This window comes from Hemiscyllium ocellatum, chromosome 25 (assembly GCF_020745735.1).
Source record: "Hemiscyllium ocellatum isolate sHemOce1 chromosome 25, sHemOce1.pat.X.cur, whole genome shotgun sequence".
In the NCBI taxonomy this organism is placed as follows: Eukaryota; Metazoa; Chordata; class Chondrichthyes; order Orectolobiformes; family Hemiscylliidae; genus Hemiscyllium; species Hemiscyllium ocellatum.
This window is the reverse complement of record NC_083425.1, coordinates 11,427,779-11,454,534: the sequence shown is the minus strand read 5'-3', so window position 1 is coordinate 11,454,534 and position 26,756 is coordinate 11,427,779. Positions and strand designations below refer to the sequence as shown.

The following is a 26,756-nucleotide window of genomic DNA, read 5'->3' as shown; positions in this document are numbered from 1 at the left end:
TATTTTACAATCAAATAGGTTAGGAATGACCCAAGATGAGAACTTCCAATTATGTCACACAAGATGTGTTTTGATTTAATTTGATTTATTTATTGTCATGTACATCTTGTTACAAAATACAGTGTTGTATAATGTTGCCAGTCTCCAGCGTCATTTTAAACACAGAAAAATAAATCAACATGTAGAACACAAAGATAGAGAAATAAAGTGTCCAACGTTACAGTGCTTCTTCTGAAATGCTCTGCCGTGGGCCTGGAGGCCAGGTATGAGTCCCCTTCACCGCGCTGCCACTGCTGCAATGAAAGTCCCCATTCTTTGGCACTCTCTCACGTCCATCAATGCCCTCATTACTATGGGTTTTTTCTGGACCTCGCCAATGCAGATGCCACTGATGCTTCCGGGTACCAACACGACCCAAAGTGGACTCTACCACTGCCTGAGTCAGCTTCAGGCCAACCTCACCAATGTAGCCACAGCTGACGCCAATGGCACACTGGGCCCAAACGCACCTCCACCACCGACTCCATGAATCTGCACTGCACACAGATGCCACCGCAAAACCAAATTGGACTCCACAGCAGCAGCCATGAGTCGCCTCTAGGACCAACTCAATGATGCAGCAGTTGCTGGGAACCCAAACTTGCTTCTGACGCTGTTGCCATCAATCCATGCTCCTGGAGCTACTTAAATTCACGCTGCTGGGCCCACTCGCCTCCACTGTTGGTGTTGCCATGACCAACTCTTCACCAAGAGATAAATAAAATAAAAGAGAAAAAAAAGATAGAAGAGAGACAAAAAGGAGGAAAGAAACAAAAACAAAGTGGACGGAACAGACGAGCCCCAGCGGTTCTACTCTTCCTCCTTCACTGGAAGGGTAAAGGAGTCACAGGTCAGAAGCTGGTTCTTTGCCTAGAGAATTATGAACCTTGAGAGGTCTTGAACTAGTTTTCATCTCATGCAATGACTATCATCTCACACAATCTACAATTGTGTGGGACACAGTAAATGGTCAAAGGGCCTTGTGCTGTTCCTGTATTCCCTACAAACTCAAGACAGCTAGACTAAGTTGTAGCATGGCACTCAAGCAAATTAGCAGCTGAGGAACTGCCAGAATAATTAATCTTCAACGGCACGCTGAATCACAGTGGGACAGAGTTTAATGGCAGAGCTACCTCAACTTTCCATTATAAACGCAATTAACACACGACCACTCAGCATGAAAGTTTAAGAGGACATTTCTCAAGCTTTAACTATTAGAATGTTAGCATTCAGATAGCCTTGTAGAATACAACCACTGCAGTCATGTTCCATGAAAAAAATATTTCGACATGAAGCCAATTCTATTCTGCCTGGTGTACTTGAATATTGTTGGTGAGACTTTTAATTCCTGGCAGTTAAAGACAAATTACCTTTAACTCATGGATTAATCACTTAAAAAAAAAGTATCATTCAAAAACGTGAGTACAATCAGATGGAGAACTTCCACAGGAACAGACGATCAGGAGTAGGCCATTCACCCTCTTGAGCCGGTTCCACCATTCAATGAGATCATGGTTGATCTTTGGCCGAAATCTACTTTCCTGCCGTTGGCCCATATCCCTTAACACCGATGTTTCATAACATAATCTCAGGTTTAAAATTAACAACTGATCCAGCAGCCATTGCATCTCAGAGAATATTTCTATGGAATGGAATGTTTTCCTGCATGATCTTGCTTCCTAAAATATAGAGTATCAAATGAAGAAGCAATTTAACATTGAATGTGAAGCAGTACCAAATTAGTTGAAAACCGTGCATTTGAAACCTTTTATGAACAGCTCAAATAAAACCAGAGATAGCAAGTTAAAGTGCAAGAGCTGCTACTTCAAGTCCAGAGCGTTTTGTTAATATAGTTGAGCTAGTTCTTTTGGAAAGATGTGATTATTTGAGATGGTACAATTGAAATCAAAGTTTCTGAAGGTGGTTACTGTGTGCAGTTTTGGTCTTCTTATTTAAGGAAGGATGTAAATGCAGTTCAGAGGAGGTTTACTAGATTGATACCTGGAATGAATAGGTTTTCTTTAGTTAAGGTTAAGATTAAGTTAAGGTAGGCTGGTCATGTTTTCAGTGCAGTTTAGGAGAGAGAGAGGTGATGTGGTTAAGAACAAAGAACAAAGAAAATGCACAGACCAGGAACAGGCCCTTCGGCCCTCCCAGCCTGAGCCAATCCAAATCTACTGTCTAAACCTGTTGCCCAATTCCTAAGCATCTGTATCCCTCTGCTCCCCACCTACTCATGCATCTGTCCAGATGCATGGTTGAAGTATACAAGATTCTGAATGGTCCTAATAATGGTCTAGACATGAAAAGGATGTTTCCTCTTGTGAGTCTGTCAGAACTAGGGGGGACTATTTTCTAATTCAGGGTCACTCTTTCAGATAATTTGTTTTTCCTTTCTGAAGGTTGTGCCACTTTGGAACTCTACCTCAAAAGGTCATTAAACATTCTTTAGAACCAGGTTGATAGATTCTTGTTAGGTAACAGAATCTGTAGTTATTGGGAGTGAATGGGAGTATGGAAGTAAAAATCTTATCAGAGCAGCTATGATCATACTGAACGGTACAGCAGGTTCGAGGGCCTGAATGGTCTACTTCTGCTCTAACTTTGTATATTTGTATGAATGACTACAGTGCAAGGTTCAGACATCAGGACATTCAAGCAAGAGGTAATTAGTAAAAGATTTGGTGGGGGAAGAAGTGTAAAATACTGAAACATTTAAAAAAGGACAGGCTGTGAAAATAATCTTTAAACTGTTTTAGTTTACTTTTATACCATCTTAATATTACTTTCTTTATTCCAGCTTGAATAACTGTTCAAATAACTTAGAAAGCTTCATTACATTCAGGAGATCAAGAGGCTAAGATACTATATGAGCGTCCAGAGAAGAGAGGGACATTTAGCAGTTGGAACTGTACTCCAGGAAATGACCAACACTTCTGTAAAGTGGAGATGGAAAATAACAAATAAAACTCTACAGGATTCTGAAGCACAAATGGCAAAATCTTGTTGACGCATCAAGGCACGCTGTTGGTTGGAGAGTTAATTTAGTGAGTTAGTTAGTTTATAATTACCAGAACATTCCAAGTGGTCCTCTTCTCTGGGGATGTCTTGCTCAAACTGGATAGTTTTTTCCTCCCATCAGCTGAGCTATCAAACAAAGCCAGGAAATCATCTGCTCTCTCTTCACTAAGCAGGAAACAGGATAAGGGTCACAATTAATGGACTTACTTTGTTCACTCACAGTGCCACAATGAATTGTAAACAGCATTATAGTCATTCTGGTATAATACACATTTTATTAATACAAATTGTTGCCGCTATTTGAATTATGCAAACTTTCTGCTGAAGAGTATAGCAACTTTCTATAGTGATCTTGTACAGCACGATTTTCTATAACACAGGGTTGAGAGGAACGCAACTGTTGTGCTACAGCAGAATGAACTTTTAGTGATTGTGTGCAGCCAGTTCCAGATATTCACTTTTCCTAAAGTCTTAATCCTCATAATTCCACACTCCTTATGTGACATGCACATAAATGCCTCATTAGTTCCAAACTGTGCACTCTTGCAGGTCTGTTCAGTGTGTTCCATTATTGCACATTTGAAATTTGATTCTTCGAAAGTCACTGCATCACTCCCTCAGCCCTAACTAGGCAAGAATTAGGAATAAAATGCAGATTTATTGATTACATAAATCAAGTACTCATGCAGATACTGTGACCAAGCTGAACTTCCCTCCAAGCAATTGCTGGTGGCCTGAACTTTACTCCACCTGGTGACTACGTGATTGCTGTTTTAAATCACATAATGATTAAAACTCAAGGAAGAGAGGGGAATGGACTGATGCTCAATGAAATAGATGGAGAAAACATTTTCTAATTCATTTCCACTTCTTCATCATCAAGTTAAGTGTTTACTAACTGGGCACCATTTATTGATCAGAGATGTTACTGAAATATGTATGGTCACACTGCCACCTACTGTCACCAACTACAAGCAAATAAATTGTAATCTATATTCATTACAATAAGCAACTGCATAGGATTTCAGATCTCTCTAATATGACAATTTGGTAATTTCAATGTCAGTGAATTCAGTGGAAAAGCATTTTTTTTTTGAAATTATTGATTTTCTTGCAAATTGGTTCCTCAAATCCTTCTCGGGACAAAAAAAAAGCAAGCGAGTTAAATTTCATTACTTATTGCTTGCAATCCCAAAAAAAAATGAAAGTCATAGACACACATAAAATAAATTCCACATCAGGTAAAATAAGATGTGCTGCTTTTCCAAAACTAAAATTACTTTATATCTCTACTTTCCAAGAACAGAGAAGTATACATTTGAAGAAACTCAAAAAACTAAATGCATTTAATTTTAAAATGGATGCAAAGGCAGGATTGTTTAGAATAGAATTGAATAGTAACTATAGTCACTTGCATTTATGAAAATACAGTGAAATGCATCCAGGTTGCCACAATTATAGTTACAGAAAGTATAAAAAGAGATAACTGAGACAAAGTAAGGACAAAGTTCATCTTTTGTTTCCTCCTTGGCTCCTGGGCTTCTGAAGTGGCTACTGAAACTGTCCGAGGCCACCAAACCAAGGATTTCCAGACTGGACACACTGTAACGACATCAAAGCTGACACTAAAGCCACTGTATCACCGCCATAGCAAGGAGGGACAGACCGAACCTAAAAGGGCGGCGATGCTGAAGCCATCACTCAAGCCATGCCCACTTCAACTGCTGCTCAAAGCCGCCACATTGAGGCCATAGCCACAAGGAACAAACCGGAACCACGAGGCCACCACTGCTGTAGCCACCATTGAAACCACCGCCAGGAGAAATCGACCAGACCCAACAACAATGAAGACTTCGATAAAGCTGCAGCCACTACAAGGAACAGACATCTGGATCCCACTGCCGCAGCAGGTCCTTGCAACTGCCCAGCTCCATCGCTGCTGCAGAAAAGATCAAAACTTGAACTTTGAAACAAAGGAGAAATAAAGAAACAAAAAAAAGAAGAATGTGGCCAGCCAGGTGAGCGGGCAGATCTGGGCACCAAATCCAAACACTTCAGATGGACCACAATCCTTTGTCACCAGCCAACCTGCTGGTTAGCCAGCACAGTTCCATCTCAAGGCCCGTTTTGAGCAGCCTGTTTGATGAGGTAAGAGACAAATGCTTATTAAAATCAATATTCCAAAGCTAACTAGGTACCACGTGCAGTTGAAGACCACTTCACACATGGAGGCATCCTTCTGGCCAGTGTGGCCCTCTGGGGGCCTCCATCTCCATTGCAATCAAGCAAAGTTGGCCTTTTCACTTTTCCCCTTCTTAGAAGAAGACTTTAGAGGATACTGGCACAGATTCTAGATCAGAGTGGTGCTGGAAAAGCACAGCAGTTCAGGCAGCATCTGAGAAGCAGGAAAATCGACGTTTTGGGCAAAAGCCCTTCATCAGGAATAGAGGCAGAGAGCCTGCAGGGTGGAGAGATAAGCTAGAGGAGGGTGGGGGTGGGGAGAAAGTAGCACAGAGTACAATGGGTGAAGGGGGTGGGGATGGAGGTGATAGGTCAGGAAGGAGGGTGGAGTGGATATGTGGAAAGGAAGGTAGGCAGGTAGGACAGGTCATGGGGACAGTGCTGAGCTGGAAGTTTGGAACTGGGGTGAGGTGGGGGAAGGGGAAATGAGGAAACTGTTGAAGTCCACATTGATGCCCTGGGGTTGAAGTGTTCAGGGGCAGAAGATGAGGCGTTCTTCCTCCAGGCATCGGGTGGTGAGGGAGCGGCAGTGAAGGAGGCGCAGGACCTCCATGTCCTCGGCAGAGTTGGGGGGGGGGGGGGGGGAGAAAAGAGTTGAAATGTTGGGCCACAGGGCGGTGTGGTTGATTGGTACTCAGAGATATTCCCTAATGTAGAGGAGACCGCATCAGGAGCAATGGATACAATAAATGATATTGGTGGATGTGCAGGTAAAACTTTGATGGATGTGGAAGGCTCCTTTGGGGCCTTGGACGGAGGTGAGGGAGGAAGTATAGACACAGGTTTTGCAATTCACCAGCCTGGCTGAGCTGGCTTCCAGCTCAGCACTGTCCCCATGACTTATCCTACTTGCCTATCTTCCTTTCCACCTATCCACCCCACCCTCCTCTCTGACCTATCACCTTCATCCCCACCCCATTCACCCATTGTACTCTTTGCTACCTTCTCCCACCCTCCTCCCTGACCTATCACCTCCATCCCTACCCCCATTCACCTATTGTACTCTATGCCACTTTCTCCCCACTCCCACCCTCCTCTCATCTATCTCTCCACCCTGCAGGCACTCTGCCTCTATTCCTGATGAAGGGCTTTTGCCAAAAATGTTGATTTTCCTGCTCCTCGGATACTGCCTGAACTGCTGTGTTTTTCCAGCACCACTCTAATCTAGAATCTGGTTTCCAGCATCTGCAGTCCTTGTTTTTCCCTTGGATACTGGCACATTCAGACATCCAGTTTCTCAGATATACCAGCTGCTCTCACCTTTGACGATGTGGCAAGTGACCAGTGTCACCTCCTTTGGATCAACCAGACCAGCAGTAGGCCTTCCAAAGGATCAGTTTTCCAGGAATAGGTCACCTGTATACAAAGTGCTGCCAGCATCTTATGTTCAGCGGCACCACCGGAGAGTCCCATGATCAATGAGTGATGGCAAGGGGTGTTTTGCAAGATTGGTGGTTGTGATGAAATGGGGCAAGGGATTCAGCATTAAAGGCAGGAAGGTGGCTCTCAATGGACACCCATCCTTTCACAATGCCACGTCCCTCAATCAGCACTAAGCAAATTATGTTTGACTAACTTGGTTTAGATTTTATGAGATAACAGAGAGGTCTGCTGAGGATAATGCTGTTGATGTCATGTACATGGAGTGTATAAGTTTGACAAAAGGTGCCACAGTACAGGCTCATCAGCAAAGTTAAAGCCTATTCATTATAAACATGAAGAAACAGACTGGTAATACTATGCCTATTTTCCTCAGAGAAGAAAGAGATTTGATATATGAAGGATCATGAACAATCTGGACAGAGAAGAACAGGAGAAATTGATCATATTGATGGAACGATCAAAAACCAGTGGACACTGATTGAATTTGAATGGCAAAAGAAGCAATGGGAACACTTTTTTATTTCTCTCAGCATAGCGTATCAAGGAATACATATTCTATGAGATCCACCTGGCTGACCTTATTTCAATCACTACAGAGCTTTGACCTATCAGCCCAAGAATGTCTCTGCACATTTGGTGACTCTGGATGTTGGTTTGCTCATTGAGCTGAAAGGGTGAAAATGAACCTGCCAGCTCAGCGAGCAAACCTACATCCAGAACCTCAACCTGAGCTACAAATGTTCTCAAAAACTCGCTAACACCCATTGGTGACTCTGCTATGAACAGCATTGGGGAAAGTGTAACGAAAAGGCTTTGTGCAAATGCTTCTTTCAGACACATATGGAAAACAGAGAAATTACATTGAGGCAATGAATGCTGATTGAACAATCAAAATGTTGCTCATTGTTTTGACAAAGTTATTGGTGAATTGATTTGCAAGATTTCTTTCATATTTACAGAGGAGATTAAATACAGCCTAAACCAAGAATATGTTATACTTTCCAGTGGTGTGAACTCATAACATTACCTTACTGATGCACTGGCTTGCTGGCTGACTTGTGTTGCACTGTTTGACCTTTGTAAGTTGTTGATGGCACGAGAACTGTTGCCATTGACATTTCCATGCCCACCATCAACCTAGAGAGAGGCAAACACATATCTTTTGCGGTTATAAATTTTTAATGCTACGTTTATCATTCTCTTGGTTTCCCTTGCAATTCTATTTTCACACACATCCAACAATTTTTCCTACAAATTTTTATCCATTTCTGTAAACAATTCTAAGTACTGCAGCACATTTGTGATCTTTTCAAATTTTGCATTTTGCGTTGTCCAATTTGTGTCGTAGTGCTGATTTTAGATGGCAGAGAAGAAATACACAGCAATACTAACAACAGGCAAAATCAATCAGGGGCAATAGCACTAACTGTACCCATTCCTTCCTCACTAACTGGTTTATGGAACCTACCAGGTATGAGAAGATGCAGCTTGATAAATAGGCAGAAATAGTCACTTGTGATACTTCTATGCACCAGTAACCAAGGGACAACTGCTTATGTATAACATCTGGAACATGGAATTAAAAACAACAGAAATATCCCAGACACAATCCCTGGTGTCATATATTAGCTAATCACAGCTTTGGCCCACACTTAGGAGCTGGGGCAGGCAAGCAGTTGTTAAAGGAAGAACTAAAATTTGACACAGTATTTCTTGTGCAGTGATATAGAATGAAAAGTATCCAGAATCTATGCTTCTGATCGCTCTCCAAAAGCTCACTGGAAAGTACTTTTACAAGTATCAGCTGAGAGAAATAAGGGAAATAGCAGTGATTAAGCTAAGGTTAAACTGGCCACAAGAGGAAGCATCCTTACCTCTAGGGCACATGGTCTGGATTCAAGTCCCACCTGTACCAGAGTGTGTCATTACATGTCTAATGTCCAACAAAACAACTAAATTGCCCACAAAATGACAACTTGGGTCTCATACCAGAAGTCTGCTGGCACATTAGATTTACTCACCATGGATTATCACATTCATGAAAAATAACCATTTTCTCAAGAATCTAGTTGGTTTTGAAAATAAGACCTTAAGACATAGCAGGAGAGGTAGGCCATTTGGCCAATCAATGGGATCATGGCTGATCTGATAACCCTCAATGCTACTTTACTACCTTTTCCCCATAACCCTGGGTTCCCTTACTGTTAAAAAAAAATTTGAATTGGTTCAATGACCCAGCGTCTGTGGTCCTCTGTAGTAAAGAATTCCACAGACTGTTTACTCTTTGAGAGAAGCAATTCCACTTTATTATTAATCTAACTAGGCAACCCTTTCTCTGAGATTATGCCCTCTGGACCTAGACTCATCCAAATCCTTTGTGCAATTACCTTATCAACTGCTGTCCACCAAACATCTTATGCTCCAATTAAGGTCTCGCCTTAGTTTTCGAAACATCTTTGAGTTTGTAAACCTAAGTTTCTAAACTCCTAAAGTTCTATAAAGTTACATCACAGATTCCATCGGTATTATTTACCAAAGTGTTCCTTTTGGCCTTGGTCTCAGAGATGACAGAGATGGAGCGTGTTAGCTGTTTGGCAGGTGAAGCACTGCTGGGGCGTTTAGTCATGGGTAACTGAGAGCCAGTCAAGCTAAGATCAAATCCATCACTGAGGAATGAAGAACTGCTTCGTGATGTATTCATTATGAATGCACATTAAAAAGAAACCTGAAATGAAATTGGAAAATGATATGTTAATATTTGCCATTTGAATCCCAGTCATTTAGTACTTCAAAATAATTAGGATTTCTTTGCAGCTTTCAGAATAATCACATGCGTCTGAGGCCTGTTCTAGTTTTAAATTTAAGGAATACTTTGTTTGTTGAAACAGTCAAAGCATTTGCTAAAGTCCCAAGTGAAGATTTTGTTATACCTTCTACCAGCATGCACAGCAAACAGGTTTAATAACACCAGGTGAATTCAGTTAGCAATACAGTCTAAGCACTATATCCAGGACCCTCTTGTGACACAATGGTAGTGTGCCTACCCTTGGAACAAAAGGCATGAGTTCAAGTCCCACCTAATCCATCGCTGAACAGGTTGAAAGAGAAAAATAAATTCAGAAATAAAAAATTCCTGAAGAGAGTAAACATCCTGTTCCTATCTATCCCTCAATTTTTGTGTTATTGCATAGCCTTTAACAGGCTTTGCAGTAAATTAATTGGAACATGAGTGGTTTAGCAATGGTAGTTAATAGATGAAAAATATCACAGGTGATTTGTTAATGGGAAAAAAGCCGTTGGTTGTTTGTGATAACATGGCTGAATACAAAAATAAAAAACCAACATTCCTCATGGGACATGTACAATTTCAAGTAATTTTTGTATAAAACCACATTTTAAAAATTCATTGTATCCAGGGCCCTTCTGTGGTGTAGTGGCAGTGTCCCTACCCCTAGACGAAAAGGTCTGGATTCAGAGGCCCACCTGCTCATTAGCTATGTAATAACATCTCCAAACAGGTTGATTAGAAAAAAGGTTAACATTTTAAAAAGCATGGTTTTCAGAGTGTTCATGATCTAAACATGTCAGTTTGGCTCATGTGGTCATTCAACACCCATTCACTGACAATGACAGATATACACCAGCTCTGCCATTATTATAGCAACAAAAATTAAACAACTGTGGCATCAGATTCAAAAGCTAATGACCCACACATTCCAAGTTTTTGTTTAAAAACAGCTTGTTTTATTCCTCCTGTCTGTACAAGCCACTCCACTTTTAAACATATTACCTGTGTTTGTGCGTGTGTTTGATGCTGTGCTTTTATTTATCTCCCGGTGACTGCATAATAAAACTCCCTTGCCTTTCTACTCGAATAAACCTTGATAATTAGGTGTTTTTCTAGCAAGCTATGTTTTATTTCAAGTGCCATAGCTACCTTCTAGATAGAAATTTGAAATACTTGTTATAATCAACAGAAAGACAGTTAAAAGAGATGGAAGATGATTCCCCCTCTTCAGCTGACAGTAGAGATGTTACATTTAGTAAGATACCATCGAGGCATTCAACTCCAGAACAAAATGCCATGGGGTACAAAAACAATCCATGGTTACTTCAAATGTAAAAATAGTATTGAACTTAAAGACATAGCATTTAATTATGCAAAATGGGAGGCAGGTCAGAGGATTGTTGTGTTTTTATATTCTGTCTAAAGAATAGGGGTTCAGTATGCTCAGTTGGTTGGATGGCTGGTTTGTGATAAAGAGGGATGCCAACAGTGTGAATTCAATTCTCGCATCATCCATGAAGTTATCCATAAAGGAGTCTCTTTCTCAATCTCTCCCCTTTACGAAGACATAGTGACTCTTAGGTTAAACCAGCACCAATCATCTCTCTCTGAGAGAGTAGCCTATGGTAGGACTATAGCAATTTTACATTGTACCTTTACCAAAAAATAATTTCAAAATTAATAGGAGAGAAAACATTTACTTACAAGACAAAGTTAGCTAAAAATATAAAGACAGATAGTAAGAGTTTCTATAGCTATTTAAGAGAAAGTTAACAAAGTGAGTCTTCATCTGTTAGAAAGTGAGTCTGGGAAAGTAATAATGAAAAACAAAATGAAGGGAGATGAAATAAAAGGGTTATCCTAGATTCTTAAAAGACGTGACCACTGAGACAGTTGATCCATTAGTTTTAAGTTTTCAAAATGCACAAGATTCAGCGAAGATTATGTAAGATTGAAAAGTATGTCTGCTATTCAAAAAAGGACACTGGAGGCAAAAAAACCCACAGGTCAGTCAGGTTAAAAACTCTGCCAGACAGAAAATGCTAGAAGCTGTTGTCAAAAAAGTCAAAACAGGATAAATTCAAGTAATCTGGTACGGTCAGCATGACTTTATGAAATTATGCGACGTTGCAGAGGATTTGTAGCTCAGGTTCTGGATCAGGCTGTAAGTTTGCTCGCTGAGCTGGCAGATTTGTTCTCAGATGTTTTATCACAATGCAAGCTAACATCATCAGTCAGCCTCTGATGAAGTGCTGGTGCTCTGTCCCACTTTCTATTTACGTGGCTTGATCTGCTGTGAGGGGTGATATCACTTCTAGTTCTTTTTCTGTGAGCTTCGTAAATGGGGTCCAAATTGACATGTTTGTGAATGGAGTTCTGGTTTGAATGCCAGGCCTCTAGGAATTCCCATGTGTGTCTTTGTTTAGCCTGTCCCAGGATGGATGTATTGTCCCAGTAGAACTGGTGTTCCTCTTCATCTGTGTGTATGGATACGAATGATAGTTGGCCATGTCTTTTGGTGGCTAGTTGGTGCTCATGTAACCTGGTGGCTAGTTTCCTGCCAGTCTGTCCAATGCAATGTTTGTTGCAGTCCTTGCAGGGTTTTTTGTATATGAAGTTCTTTCTGCTGGTTATTGGTACGGGGTCCTTTAACTTTGTCAGGAGCTGTTTCAGTGTGGTGTAGGTTTGTGGGCTACCATGATGCCTAGGGGCCGATGTAGTCTGGTTGTCATCTCCGAGATGTCTTTAACATGTGGCAGGGTGGCTCAAGTCTCTGGGCGTGTTGGGTCTTCTTCTTTAGGTCTGTTGTGTAGGAAACGCAGACTGTGCATACCGGGTACTCGTTGTTCCTGAATACATTGTACAAGTGTTTTTCCTTGGCTTATCTTAGTTCCTGGGTGCTGCAGTGTGTTGGGGCTCATTTAAATAATGTCCTGATGCAGCTCCATTTGTGGGTGTTGGGATGATTGCTCCTGCAGTTGATTATCTGGCCAGTGTGTGTGTGGCTTTCCTATAAATGCTGGTCTGTAGCTCTCCATTGGCTTTGCGTCTTACCATGACATCTATGAAGAGGAGTCTGTTGTTGTTCTCTTGCTCTTTGGTGAACTTTATACTGGCAAGGATGTTGTTTTGTGTTTGTGGGTTTCTTCTAATTTGTTGCATTTTGTGATGACAAAACATGCCATCCACATAATGGACCCAAAGCTTGGGCTGGATCATGGGATGGGCTGTTCGTTCTAACTCCTGTATAACCGCTTCTGCTAAGAGTTCTGATACTGGTGATCCCATAGGTGTCTCATTGATTTGTTTGTAGGTCTTAGCGTTGAAGGTGAAGTGGGTTGTGAGGCACAGGTCTACTAGTTTGAGGATGTTGTCCTTGCTGATGGAGTTAGTGCCATCAGGTATTTGTGTCCTTGGTTTGTCTAGCCGTAAGGCCAGTGTTTCTTTGGCAAGGGTGACATGTGAATAGGGCCATCACATAGAAGGAAACCATGACCTCATCGTCCTTTACCTTCGTGCCTTTGATGATGTTAAGGAATTCCTGGGTGGAGTGGATGGAGTTGCTCAACTCTACTACTAGGTATTTCAGTTTGTGTTGCAGTTCCTTTGCTAGTTTGTATGTTGGTCACCAGGAAGTGAGAGTATGGGTCTGAGGGGAGGGCCTTGTTGATGTACTTTTCGTAATCTGTAGGAACGGAGTCTGTTTGATCCTTCAGGTTTCATTCTTTGGAAATCTATCTTGTTAATTTCATCTGTCTTATGAAGTTTCCCCAGGAATGCTGTAATAGGGTTTTCTGGGGTCAAGTCCTTCACCACCTGTTGTTAGGTATCGGTATCTGTGAGTACTGTGTTTGCTGTTTCATTGTATTGTGTTCTGTTCAGGATTACAGTTATGCTCCCTTTGTCTGCTGGTAGGGTTACAATATTTCTGTCTTTTCTGAGCCCTTCCATGGCTTTCCTTTCCAGTGTTGAGGGTGTTCTGTTCTTTCTTTCTGCTTAGTGTTGGTGTTACTGTCTGCCTGAAGGGCCTGCTCGATTTCTCCCATAAGTCCATTGTCTTTCAGGGTGGATTCCAGTGGTGCCAGGAAGTCCTTTTTGACCTTGTCCCTGTGATTGAAGTTCATTCTTCATACTATGACGGCTTTTTCCATGTCTGTGAGTGGTCAGTTCAACAGGTTCTTTATCTAAGTCTCTGAATTGTCCATGTTATTGCTGTGTGTAAGTTCAACAATTTTTACTTGTAGGACTAGTATTTTCTTTGTCTTGGTCTGCTGGTGTTTAGTGTTGCGTGTGTAATGCTGGAAAAGCACAGCAGGTCAGGCAACATCTGAGGAGCAGGAGAATCAACCTTTGACACATGAACCCTTCATCAGGAATGAGGGAACTGTTTAGTCGTGATTGCTCCTTCTAGCGTACTTGTCCACTCATGGTCAGTCGCATTAACATACATAGTTTTTTTGGCCCAAAATTTCTCGTTCATATTTGTGGCGTCGGTTGAGAGCATCATTTATCATTTATCATTTACCAACCTCTCAGAAAAAGAGCCAGAAGTGATATCACCCACCTCAACAGACCAAGACACATAAATAGCAATTGGGACAGAACACCAGCGCTTCACCAGAGGCTCACTGATGATGTTACCTAGCATGGTGACGAAACGTCTGAGAACAAATCTACTAGCTCAGCAAGCAAACTTACAACCTGAAAAGGAAATTACGTTTATCTAACCTTTTAGAGTTGTTTGAAGTGGTAATATGTACTGTGAATGACCAATGGACATACGCACTTAAAACTTTCAGAAGGCATTAGATGAAATATCTCATCAGAAAATTAAATATCAGGTCATAAATTATATCACTGGCAAGGATAGAAAATTGCTTAGCTAACAAAAAGCAGTATAGGCATAAATAGTTTTTGGGTTGGCAAAACAGAACAAATGTGATGTGCCCCAAGAATCAATATTGAGACCTCAACTCTTTGCAATTTACGTAAATAATTTAGAATGAAGAGGCTAAATGTACAGTTGTCAAACCTGCAAATGAAACAAATGTAAGGAGTAAAGGAAGTTGTGATGAAGAATCAAGGGGACTATAGAAAAATTAGGGATACATGAGCTGAGTAGACAAAGGTTAGCAAATTGATTATAATGTGGGAAATTATGAAATTGTCCATTTTGGAAATAATAATTCAAAAAGCACAGTAAGAGATTGTAGATCTCAGAGATACCAAGGAATATAGATGTCCCAATGCATAAATCACAAAAGGAAAGTTTGTAGCTGCATCAAATAAGTAGAAAAGCTAATAGAATATCAGTTTTATGTGATGATTTTTAATATGCCATAACCAATCATTGGTGGTACTTTTTATTCATTTTCCACCAGCATTAAGTCATCTGTGGTTTCAATTAACCAATTTACATGCAAAGCTAGCAAGGGCAATGCAGTGTACCACCAAATGTGAGGGAAAGGAAGGAACAGAGGGAGCGGATTAAAGCAAAATGGAGTTGGAGAGGAGGTGATAAAGCACTGCAGCCCCTGCACTGCCTATGTTTCTCTAAAAGTGTCAAGAATATTGGACATCACATGCTCCCTCACCAAGAATATCACACACAACTGAACAGCTTTTCCCATCACCAAATCCCTTGTAGACATGTTAATTTATTAACCCCCACCATTAAACCATCCTCGTTTCCAAGTGTTGAATTTACATGTAGAGTTCATTAAGGACAACACACTAACACCAAAGTGAGGGAAAGGTAGGGGAGGGGCTAAATCAAAACAGAGTTGGAAGGAGAGATAAGGCACTCTGTCCCTTAAGGAGCTCCACCAACTTGTTGGCACCATCCACACTGGATAGATTTTTGGTAAGTAGTGGGGTGAAAGGCTATCGGGGGTTGGCACAAATGTGGAGATGAGGTTAAAAAGGCCAGCTACAATCTTAATCAAATGGTGGACCAGGCTTGAAGGGCCGAATGGTCTACTCTTGCTCTTAATTTGTATCTTCGTATGTTTGTAATGCTATGTACTCTTATTGTATTTCATCCGCTACTGAAGTTGTCAATTACACCTTTATCACCTCCAAACTTGACCAGTTGACTCCTCTCCATGCCAGTCTCCCAAACTCCAGCATCTATAAACTTCAGTTTATCTGAACCTCTGCTTTGTGTATTTTAACTAACCAGTCCCTTTCACTCACAATCCCTCTTCTTCCATTTAAAATACTCATTCTCATGTTTAAACCCCTATAGTGTAATAACCTTCATTATTTTATCTTCCTGAAGACATTCACCCCTACCCTGCTTGTCCAACAGGAAGTTACTGTTCCTTACATTTGCCCTTTGATATGCACTTTCCCCATTGTTCGCCCCATCATTAGAAGCCATGCTTGCAGCAGTTTACCCCCTGTGATATACATTTCTGAAACCTTTTTCCACCTCACCAGGCCTCTTCCTTGATCAAATAAAAGTCATACATGGAAAACAGAATCTTCAGTCCAACTCATCCACACCAACCAAACATCCCAAACTGAGGATGTTAGCTTGCTTGCTGAGCTGGAAGGCTTGTTCTCAGACATTTCGTCACCATGCTAGGTAACATCATCAGTGAGCCTCTGGGGAAGTGCTGGTGTTACATCTTGTTTTCTGTTGATGTGCCTTGGCCTGTTACGGTGGGTGGTATCATTTCCGGTTCTTTTTCTCAGAGGTTGGTAAGTGTGGTCCAAATCAACGTGTTTATTGATGGAATTCCAGTTTGAATGCCAGGCCTCTATGACTTCCCGTGCATGTCTCTGTCTAGCCTGTCCGAGGATGGATGCGTTGTCTCAATCAAAGTGGTGCCCTTCTTCATCTGTACATAAGGTTGCTAGTGATAATGGACCATGCCTTTTGGTGGCTAGATGAAGTTCATGTATCCTGCTGGCTAGTTTTCTGCCTGTCTGTCTGATGTAGTATTTGTTACAGTCTTCGCAGAGTATTTAGGAAATTACACATGTCTTGCTGGTTGTTGGTATAGGGTCCTTTAGGTTCATAAGTACAGAGGAACCTCAATTGTTGGCATTCGATGATCCAAATTTTGGATTATCTGACAAGATCACGAGGTCCCGATGCTTGGCCAAACTATGCCATCCGGCATTCAATTATCCAGCATTTGATTAACTGAACGAAATACTCTCCACCTATGTCCTTCGGATAATCGAGGTTCCTCTATAGCTGTTTCAGTGTGTTGGTAGGTTTGTGGGCTACCATGATGCCAGGGGATCGGAGTAGTCTAGTAGTCCAAGATGTCTTTGATATATGACAGGGTGGCTAGAGTTTCTGGGTGTGTTGTGTCTACTTGTTTGGGTTTGTTATTTAAGATCCAACCCAAACTTTGGGTCCGCAATATGGATGACACCTTTGTCATCACAAAATGGAACAAATTAGAGGAAACCTACAATACCATTAACAACATCTTTACTGGCATAAACTTCACCAAAGAGGAAGAGAACAACAACAGACTCCACTTCCTAGATGTCACAGTGGAACAAATAGTTAACATAGAACTGCAGACCAGCGTCTACAGGAAAGCAACACACACAGATCAGATACTTAACTACAGAAGCAATCACCCCAACACCTATAAACGGAGCTGCATCATAGCATTATTTAAACATGCCACAACGCACTGCAGCACACAGGAACTACAAGCAGCAGATGAAAAATACCTATACAGTGTTTTCATGGAGAACGAGTACCCAATAAACACAGTCCACCTATTTCTCAACAACAAACCCAAACAAGCAAACATAATGCGCCCAGAAATTCTAGCCACATTACAATACATCAAAGACATCTCTGAAATGACTAACATTAGCTGATGAACCTAATTCATAAGAGGCCTGGCATTCAAACTGGACCTCCATCAATATACACATCAACTTGGACCCCATTTACCAACCTCTGAGAAAAAGAATCAGACATGTCATCATCACCCGAGGGAAACCTAAACACATAACTAGAATGCAGAGAGAACACCAGTGCTTCACTGGAGTCTCACTGATGATGTTACCTAAGATGGTGACGAAACGTCTGAAAACAAACCTGCCAGCTCAATGAGCAAACTTACAATTTGTACCTCAACTTAAGCTACAAATCTTCTCAAAAAACGTAAATCACAATCTTATTCAGTCCCGTTTGCCAGCATTTAGCCACATCCCTCTAAACCTTTCCTATTCATGTACTCAATCAGATGCCTTTTAAAATGATGTAATTGTATCAGCCTCCACCACTTCCCTCTGGCAGTTTGTTCCATACACACATTACTCTTTACATGAAAAGGTAGCCCCTTAGGTCAATTTTATATCTGTCCCTTCTCACCTTAAACAATACCCTCGAATTTTAGACACTCCTAGTCCAGGAAAGCGATCTTGGCTGTTCAAACCACAGCCAATTCAGCAACTCCTTATAACTCAAACCCTCCATTTCTGGCAACATTCTCGTCAAACTTTTCTGAACCCTCTCAAGTTTAACAACGTCCTTCCTATAGAAGGACAACCAGAACTGTCTACAGTATTCTAAAAGTGGCCTCACCAATGTCTTATACAGCCACAACATGATAGCTCAACTCCTATATTCAATGTTCTGACCAATGAAGATAAGCATGCCAAATGCCTTCTTCACCACCCTGTCTACCTGCGACTCCACTTTCAAGGAACTACACACCTGCACCACTAGGTCTCTCTGTTCAGCCACACACCCAAGGGTCCTACTGCAAATGTGTATAGGCTATAAGTAGGCAGAGAAAGAGTCAAGTTCTGAGTTTTGTGAAACAAGAGGTTCAGCTGAGCAGGACGTAGATCAGATAAGAACTTGCAGTTAACAATGGGGTGCTGGAGGCAAGGGTAATGGGTTAACAAGGTGGAAAAGCATTCATTATATATAGCCATTTAACAAGATAAGGTAGCATTCAGTATGTGAGGTCAGTTCAACAAGGTGAAAAAGTATTCATTATGTGAAGCCAGCCCCAACAAGGGCCATTGTGTAACAGCAGATGGCTTAATCTTTACTATTGACACTTGCTGATTGCAACGGTCACCGAATCTATATATATAATATAACTATATAATTCATTGAGAAACTGCTATTCCAAAGAAGACCATGAACTCATGTCTCTGTGCTCATGGGCGATCATTCTCTCTCCCTCCAGCGCCCGGAATAAAGATGAAGGAGATAAAACTACTCTGTCTCTGAGCGTTTTGCTTCGACTGAGGGGGTAAACGGGACAACACTACCATTAACAAATCCTGCTCTGGTTTGCCTTATCAAAATGCTACACCTCACACTTATCTAAAGTAAATTCCATTTGCCACTCACCAGTCCACTGGCCATCTGATCAAGGGCCCAATGTACTCTGAGATAACCTTCTTCACTGTCCACTACACCACCTTTCTTGGTGTCATCTGTAAACTTACTAACCATATCTCCTCCATTCACATCATAATCATTTATATAAAAATGAAAAGCAGTGGAACCAGCACTAATCCTTTTAGCACACCCATGGTCACAAGCCTCCAGTCTGAAAAGTAACCCACTACTCTATCTCCTACTTTCAATCCAATTTTGTATCTAATATGCTAGGTCCCCCAGATTTCATGTGATGTAATCTTACCAGAAGTCTTTGGTCATCCACGCTAACACATAGATTTTTAAAATGAAGAGCAATGTGTGTGTCGGATCATGTTTCTGCGACTCCCCCTTACTACATTAAAATACACTGCAAGTGGTTATTCTTTGCTAACTTCATTAAGAAATACTTATTCATAGATTTGTTTCATGGATTTCTTTGACAAATACATACAATTTAAATCTCATACTCCGCAGTATCAAAGCGAAACATTTTTAAAATATGCTCAAGGCAACTAAAGCAAAAACAGTTCTGTAACTGTAAAACTTAATTCAAAAGGTAAAACAATCCTAAAGGACAATGAAAATATAAAAGTGAGCAAATGGTTAAAAGCATCAGATTTATGGTAATGACTAAGGATCAGCCAAGTTCATGAAAACATAAATCCTTAACCACAACTTCAAGGTGCCCTGGATCTGATGGCCAAAAAGCATCAGATAGCATTAAGCTATCACTACTGAAAATGTACCTTGCTAAAGCTTATTCTGAAAATGCCAATTCTGAGCAAATGTAAAAATAAAATCACCGTTCAGTTTATCTACCCTTGAAAATTGTTTTGGTAATTCTCTTCAGCAAGAACACAAGGTTATTTTCACGGCATATGGAATTTTGGTGATCAGCAGTTAGTAGTGTTTGTCGATCTGCACAGTTTACAAGTTACCTTGAAGTCCCTGTATCTAGAAAGAGAAAGCCTCCCACATAGCACCAAACATTACTCATTAAAGATTACATCTAGCTCCTTATTCTATGATCTATTTTTATACTGGTTCTCCACTTGCCCTGCATATAAAATTCTAGGTCCTGAATAAATAATCAGAAATAGCACAGGTAAGAAAATCAACATAGGAGGTTGGCATCATAGTATACATCCAACCAGTCTGAAAAAGAACCATTCACAATAATCAGTCTCTTGGCCAGTTGTTATTTTAAGAATCCCTATAGTGCAGAAATAAGCCATTACGCCCAAGTCCACACTGACCCTCTGAAGGGTCACCTATCCAGACACATTCCCCTATCCTACTATTCTATATTTATCTCTGACTAATGCATCTAACCTACAGATCATTGAACACTATGGGCAATTTAGCATGGCCAACTCAGCTAACCTGCACATCTTTAGACTGTGGGAGGAAACCAGAGCACCCGAAGAGAAACCCACACAGACACTGGGAGAATTTGCAAACTCCACCCAGACTGTCGCCTGAGGCTGGAATTGAATCAGTGTCACTGGTGCTGTGAGGCAGCAGTACTAACTACTAAGCCAATGTGCCACCCACCTTGTTGCCATTGTTAATTTAATCCCATGTCTTCTACGCTTGCGATCATGTAAAAATGTTAAAGTTCTCATTTCATACCTTATCCATACTTTCTGTATTCACAAGGTTAAAAATCACACAACACCAGGTTATAGTCCAACAGGTTTATTTAGAAGCACTAGCTTTTGGAGCATTGCTCCTTCATCACCTGATGAAGGAGCAGTGCTCCAAAAGCTTGTGATTCCAAATAAACCTGTTGGACTATAACCTGGTGTTGTGTGATTTTTAACTTTGTACACCCCAGTTCAACACCGGCATCTCCAAATCATGTCTTCACAAGATCTACCTTTTGGTCCCAAATCGGCCTCTCTCTTCTTTTAATGACCCTATTTTTATTTATACCTTTACAAAATACTTTTGGTTTCTTTTTGATGTTAGCTGCCAATCTGTTCACATATTTACTCTTTGCCCTACTTTAATTTTTTAATGATACCTTTTTTCACATAATTTTTTGTTCCACATGAACTTGACAATTAGCATCAGTTTCCTTAACCTTTTTATCTCAACATCTTTCGCATAAATTGCTTTGGAGCTTAATAAATCAATTTTTGAAGATTTAACATTTTGCTTTTTCAATTTGAATATGGTTTGATGAGAATGCCAAAAGATGCACAAATTTACACGCAAATTCTGGAAGAAATATAACCCATAACTAGGTATTCAAACACAGTAGATTACAATAAGCTGTATATTTCAAACAATTCTCTTCAAAAGGATGCAAGGATTTTAAATTGACAGATGGGACAATAACATATAGATAATCAATACATTATATTAAAAGGCAGAGGAAGAGACTCTTCAAATAACCCAGATTATCAGTGCAGATGACAAGGCATTTTCATCCCCTTCAATCAGAAGTGCCAAGTAAATGATAAATTTCAACCTCATCTTGAGATCCTCAGCATTGCAGATGCCAACCTTCAGCTAATTCAATTCACTTCACATGATACCAAGAAACAGCTAAACACAATAGATACTGCAAAAACTATGAACCCTGACAAGATTCTAGTAACAGTCTACTCTTGCTGATAAGAAAATTATCACTGTCATTGACTGTGCGATGATGTTGCACGAGCTCAGTAAAATTTACTTGCTGAAGAGAGCAAGTTCCCTCGACATCAAGGGAGCATTAGTATTCCTCAGCATTATGGCCTTAGCCCAGCCATCTTTAGCTGCTTCATCAATAACTTTCCGTCCTTCACAAGGTCAGAAGTGGGGACACTTGCTGACATCTGTAAAATGTTCAGCATCATTCATGACTCCTCTGATGCTGAAGCAGCAACAAGGCATGAACATCATCCAAGCTTGGTTTGAAAAGTGGCAAGTACCCTTTGCACCATATAATTATCAAGCAATGACTATCACAAGCAAGAGAGAATCTAACCATCACCCCTTAACATTTAATGGCATTACCATCACTGAATTCCCCACAAACAACATCCTGGCGATTAACATTATTCTGATAATGAACTAGACAGGCCACAGAATATTGTGACTACAATAGCCAAAGGCCAGGAATTCTGCAACGACTAGCTTAATTCCTGTCACTTCAAAGCCTGCCCATCATCTACAAGACACGTTTGGAGTGTGATGCCACAATCTCCACTTGCCTGGATGGGCGTAGCTCCAACATCACAAGACACTATCCAGATAGTAGGGCAGCACGGTGGCACAGTGGTTAGCACTGCTGCCTCACAGCGCCAGGGACCTGGGTTCAATTCCCGCCTCAGGCGACTGACTGTGTGGAGTTTGCACGTTCTCCCCGTGTCTGCGTGGGTTTCCTCCGGGTGCTCCGGTTTCCTCCCACAGTCCAAAGATGTGCGGGTCAGGTGAATTGGCCATGCTAAATTCCCCATAGTGTTAGGTAAGGGATATGGGTGGGTTGCGCTTCGGCGGGTCGGTGTGGACTTGTTGGGCCGAAGGGCCTGTTTCCACACTGTAAGTCTAATCTAAAAAATAAAGGCAATCCAATCGATTGGTATCCCAAGCACCAACTTCAACATTCACTTCCTTCCCCAAAGCACAGTGACAGTAATGTGCCCCATCTACAAGATGCACAAAATTCTTCAACAGCACCATTCAAATCAATGACCTCTATCACCTAGAAGGTCAAGGACAGCAGATGTATGGGAGCATCACCTGCAAGTGCCCCTTCACTCCCTTCCTGTCTTGTCTTCAAACTTCATAGATATTCTTCCACCATCGCTGGGTCAAAATACTAACTCCCTTCGCAATAGCATTTTGGATGTTTCTGCACACCAGGACTGCAGCATTTCAAAAGGTAGCTCCTTGCCACCTTCCCAAGAACAGTTTGAGGTCGGCCATAAGCGCTGATTAAAGCCTATGATGCTCACAAACCGCAAACAAATAAAATAAATTTCAATCTGTTCTAAAAGGACTATTAACTCCTCTAAATTTAATTGATTAATGGCTTTCTTAAAACACCAGACCAAGCTTCATTTTTAAATCATTCAAATTGAAGTATCCAAATACATCATGTAAAGCTTCGTCAAAGTTCATGCTTCAAAATAAGCAACAACTGCAGGAAAGTTCCACTGAAAGTTGTAGAAAGTAATGATAAGCCAACAAGAATTCACTGTACCAACCCATTACCTACATTTAAGAAAATAGCAGTGACAGCTTTGGGTTTGACTTGGCTGAGGCAGAATCGTTTCCACCTCAACTGAGTCAAACGTTACCATAGGCAACGCTGGTAACAGTCGCAGGCATGCACCACCTTTAATCCCTCGACATGATAACGATGCATTTGCTTCCAAGAAGGGGTTGGGATTCACGGGAGTGAGAGCAAGGAGAGAGAGGCGTCCCGCCTGCGCCAATTCGCTCTCACTTTTTGTTGGTAAACGTGGTGCATTTTGTCCAACTCACCGTGGGGAGGCCTCGATTTCCCACAGCACGGTGCGGATGGGTGCAATCGGCGGTGTCTTCGGGCAACAGTGTAACTGGAAAGCTCAGAGGAACCACTGCGGGCCTGTGGAGGGCAACTTGTATCAGACTGAGGGGGCTGCTGCTGCCAGAGCCTTGGCCTAAGGTTACATTATAATTGCTGTGATTCTCCTTCACATCAGGAGAGATACATTGCAACAATTTTTTTTAAAAGTAGATAAACAAGCGTCGCTACTTTTCCCCTGCTCCCGTTACGGTCGATGTTCGTGCATTTCTTTTTACGCGGCTGAAAGAAGCTCCTCCTGAGTCATCTCAGGGCAGACACTCACACACAGAGGGAATCCACTTAGCAACCGCGCAACCAAACACCATCTCAACGGAGGTCCCGCCCCCCTCGCCCGTCTATTGGCGCTTGCCCAGGGGCGGGGTAACTTCTCTGGCTGTGGATTGGCCAGAGCCCACGTCGATCATCTCCGGCCCCACCCACCCCCTTCCCCAGGGTCTGCCATCAAGCTCGAGTGACCAGGCATTCCAGCACACACACTGCCACAGAGTTGGTAGGCATGGTGTGGAGGAGTAAAAAATGAGGTCTGCAGATGCTGGAGATCAACAGTTGAAAATGTGTTGCTGGTTAAAGCACAGCAGGTCAGGCAGCATCCAAGGAATAGGAAATTCGACGTTTCGGGCATAAGCCCTTCATCATGATGTGGAGGAGCCAGTGTTGGACTGGGCTGGACAAACCTAAAAGTCACACAACAGCAGGTTTAATTGGAAGCAGTAGCTTCAGGACCTGATGAAGCAGAGGCGCCTCGAAGGTCAGTGCTTCCAAACAAACCTGTTGGACTATAACCTGGTGTTGTATGATTTCTAACAGAGTGGGAACTCAGCCCCCACTCCCACCCACAGAGGGTAGGCTTGATATCAGCCCCCACCTCCAAACAATGGGCTGGGCCCCCAACTCCAGAGAGACAGTCCTGCCCTGATTTGCCTTTTCAAAATGCAGCACCTCACATTTATCTAAATTGTTTCGATCTACTCTTATCTACTAACCCTTGGTCCATTGGCCCATCTGATCAATAGACTAGAGTGGTTCTGGAAAAGCACAGCAGGTCAGACAGCATCCGAGAAACAGGAAAATCAACGTTTCAGGCAAAAAACCTTCATCATCTTCCTGATGAAGGACTTTTGCCCAAAACGTCAATTTTCCTGCTCCTTAGTTGCTGCCTGACCTGCTGTGTTTTTCCAGTACCACTCTAGTCTATTGATCAAATGGGTGGCACAGTGGTTAGCACTGCTGCCTCACAGCACTAGAGACCCGGGTTCAATTCCCGACTCAGGTGACTGACTGTGTGGAGTTTGCACATTCTCCCCGTGTCTGCGTGGGTTTGCTCCGGTTTCCTCCCACATCACAAAGATGTGCAGGCCAGGTGAATTGGCTATGCTAAATTGCCCGTAGTGTTAGGTAAAGGGGTAAATGTATGGGTGGGTGGCGGGTCGGTGTGGACTTGTTGGGTCGAAGGGCCTGTTTCCACACTGTAATCTCTAATCTCCAGCATCTGCAATACCCACCTCTGCCCATCTCATCAATGTCCTACTGTACTCTGAGGTAAAAAATGAGGTCTGCAGATGCTGGAGATCACAGCTGCAAATGTGTTGCTGGTCAAAGCACAGCAGGTTAGGCAGCATCTCAGGAATAGAGAATTCGACGTTTCGAGCATAAGCCCTTCATCAGGAAAAAGAGAGAGAGAGCCAAGCCGGCTGAGATAAAAGGTAGGGAGGAGGGACTAGGGGGAGGGGCGATGGAGGTGGGATAGGTGGAAGGAGGTCAAGGTGAGGGTGATAGGCCGGAGTGGGGTGGGGGCGGAGAGGTCAGGAAGAGGATTGCAGGTTAGGAGGGCGGTGCTGAGTTGAGGGAACCGACTGAGACAAGGTGGGGGGAGGGGAAATGAGGAAGCTGGAGAAATCTGAATTCATACCTTGTGGTTGGAGGGTTCCCAGGCGGAAGATGAGGCGCTCCTCCTCCAGCCGTCGTGTAGTTGTGTTCTGCCGGTGGAGGAGTCCAAGGACCTGCATGTCCTCGGTGGAGTGGGAGGGGGAGTTAAAGTGTTGAGCCACGGGGTGATTGGGTTGGTTGGTTCGGGCGGCCCAGAGGTGTTCTCTGAAGCGTTCCGCAAGTAAGCGGCCTGTCTCACCAATATAGAGGAGGCCACATCGAGTGCAGCGGATGCAATAGATGATGTGTGTGGAGGTACAGGTGAACTTGTGGCGGATATGGAAGGATCCCTTGGGGCCTTGGAGGGAAGTGAGTGTGGAGGTGTGGGCGCAAGTTTTACATTTCCTGCGGTTGCAGGGGAAGGTGCCGGGGGTGGAGGTTGGGTTGGTGGGGGGTGTGGATCTGACAAGGGAGTCACGAAGGGAGTGGTCCTTGCGGAACGCTGATAGGGGAGGGGAGGGAAATATATCCTTGCGGAACGCTGATAGGGGTTATATTTCCCTCCCCTCCCCTATCAGCGTTCCGCAAGGACCACTCCCTTCGTGACTCCCTTGTCAGATCCACACCCCCCACCAACCCAACCTCCACCCCCGGCACCTTCCCCTGCAACCGCAGGAAATGTAAAACTTGCGCCCACACCTCCACACTCACTTCCCTCCAAGGCCCCAAGGGATCCTTCCATATCCGCCACAAGTTCACCTGTACCTCCACACACATCATCTATTGCATCCGCTGCACCCGATGTGGCCTCCTCTATATTGGTGAGACAGGCCGCTTACTTGCGGAACGCTTCAGAGAACACCTCTGGGCCGCCCGAACCAACCAACCCAATCACCCTGTGGCTCAACACTTTAACTCCCCCTCCCACTCCACCGAGGACATGCAGGTCCTTGGACTCCTCCACCGGCAGAACACAACTACACGACGGCTGGAGGAGGAGCGCCTCATCTTCCGCCTGGGAACCCTCCAACCACAAGGTATGAATTCAGATTTCTCCAGCTTCCTCATTTCCCCTCCCCCCACCTTGTCTCAGTCGGTTCCCTCAACTCAGCACCGCCCTCCTAACCTGCAATCCTCTTCCTGACCTCTCCGCCCCCACCCCACTCCGGCCTATCACCCTCACCTTGACCTCCTTCCACCTATCCCACCTCCATCGCCCCTCCCCCTAGTCCCTCCTCCCTACCTTTTATCTCAGCCGGCTTGGCTCTCTCTCTCTTATTCCTGATGAAGGGCTTATGCTCGAAACGTCGAATTCTCTATTCCTGAGATGCTGCCTAACCTGCTGTGCTTTGACCAGCAACACATTTGCAGCTGTACTCTGAGGTAACCTTCTTTGCTATCCATTACATCACCAATTTTGGTGTTGAAGGATTTAAACTATAAGGAGAGATTGAATAAGCTGGAGCTGTTTT

The 26,756-nt window shown here is 42.7% G+C and overlaps 1 protein-coding gene across 2 annotated transcripts in view; it reads right to left on the bottom strand.

The window, feature by feature from the left end:
* Window positions 1-23,692, bottom strand: part of cep131 (centrosomal protein 131) — a 135,008-nt gene extending 111,316 nt beyond the window's left edge. For both annotated transcript variants that reach the window (XM_060844466.1, XM_060844467.1), the window contains exons 1-4: window positions 23,334-23,692; window positions 9,218-9,409; window positions 7,712-7,821; window positions 3,111-3,225 (exon numbers count right to left, since the gene is read on the bottom strand). In XM_060844466.1, the coding sequence (XP_060700449.1) occupies window positions 3,111-3,225; window positions 7,712-7,821; window positions 9,218-9,385 (393 nt within the window). In that variant the 5' untranslated portion in view covers window positions 9,386-9,409; window positions 23,334-23,692. The remainder of the gene's footprint in view (window positions 1-3,110; window positions 3,226-7,711; window positions 7,822-9,217; window positions 9,410-23,333) is intronic.
* Window positions 23,693-26,756: the final 3,064 nt, after the last annotated feature.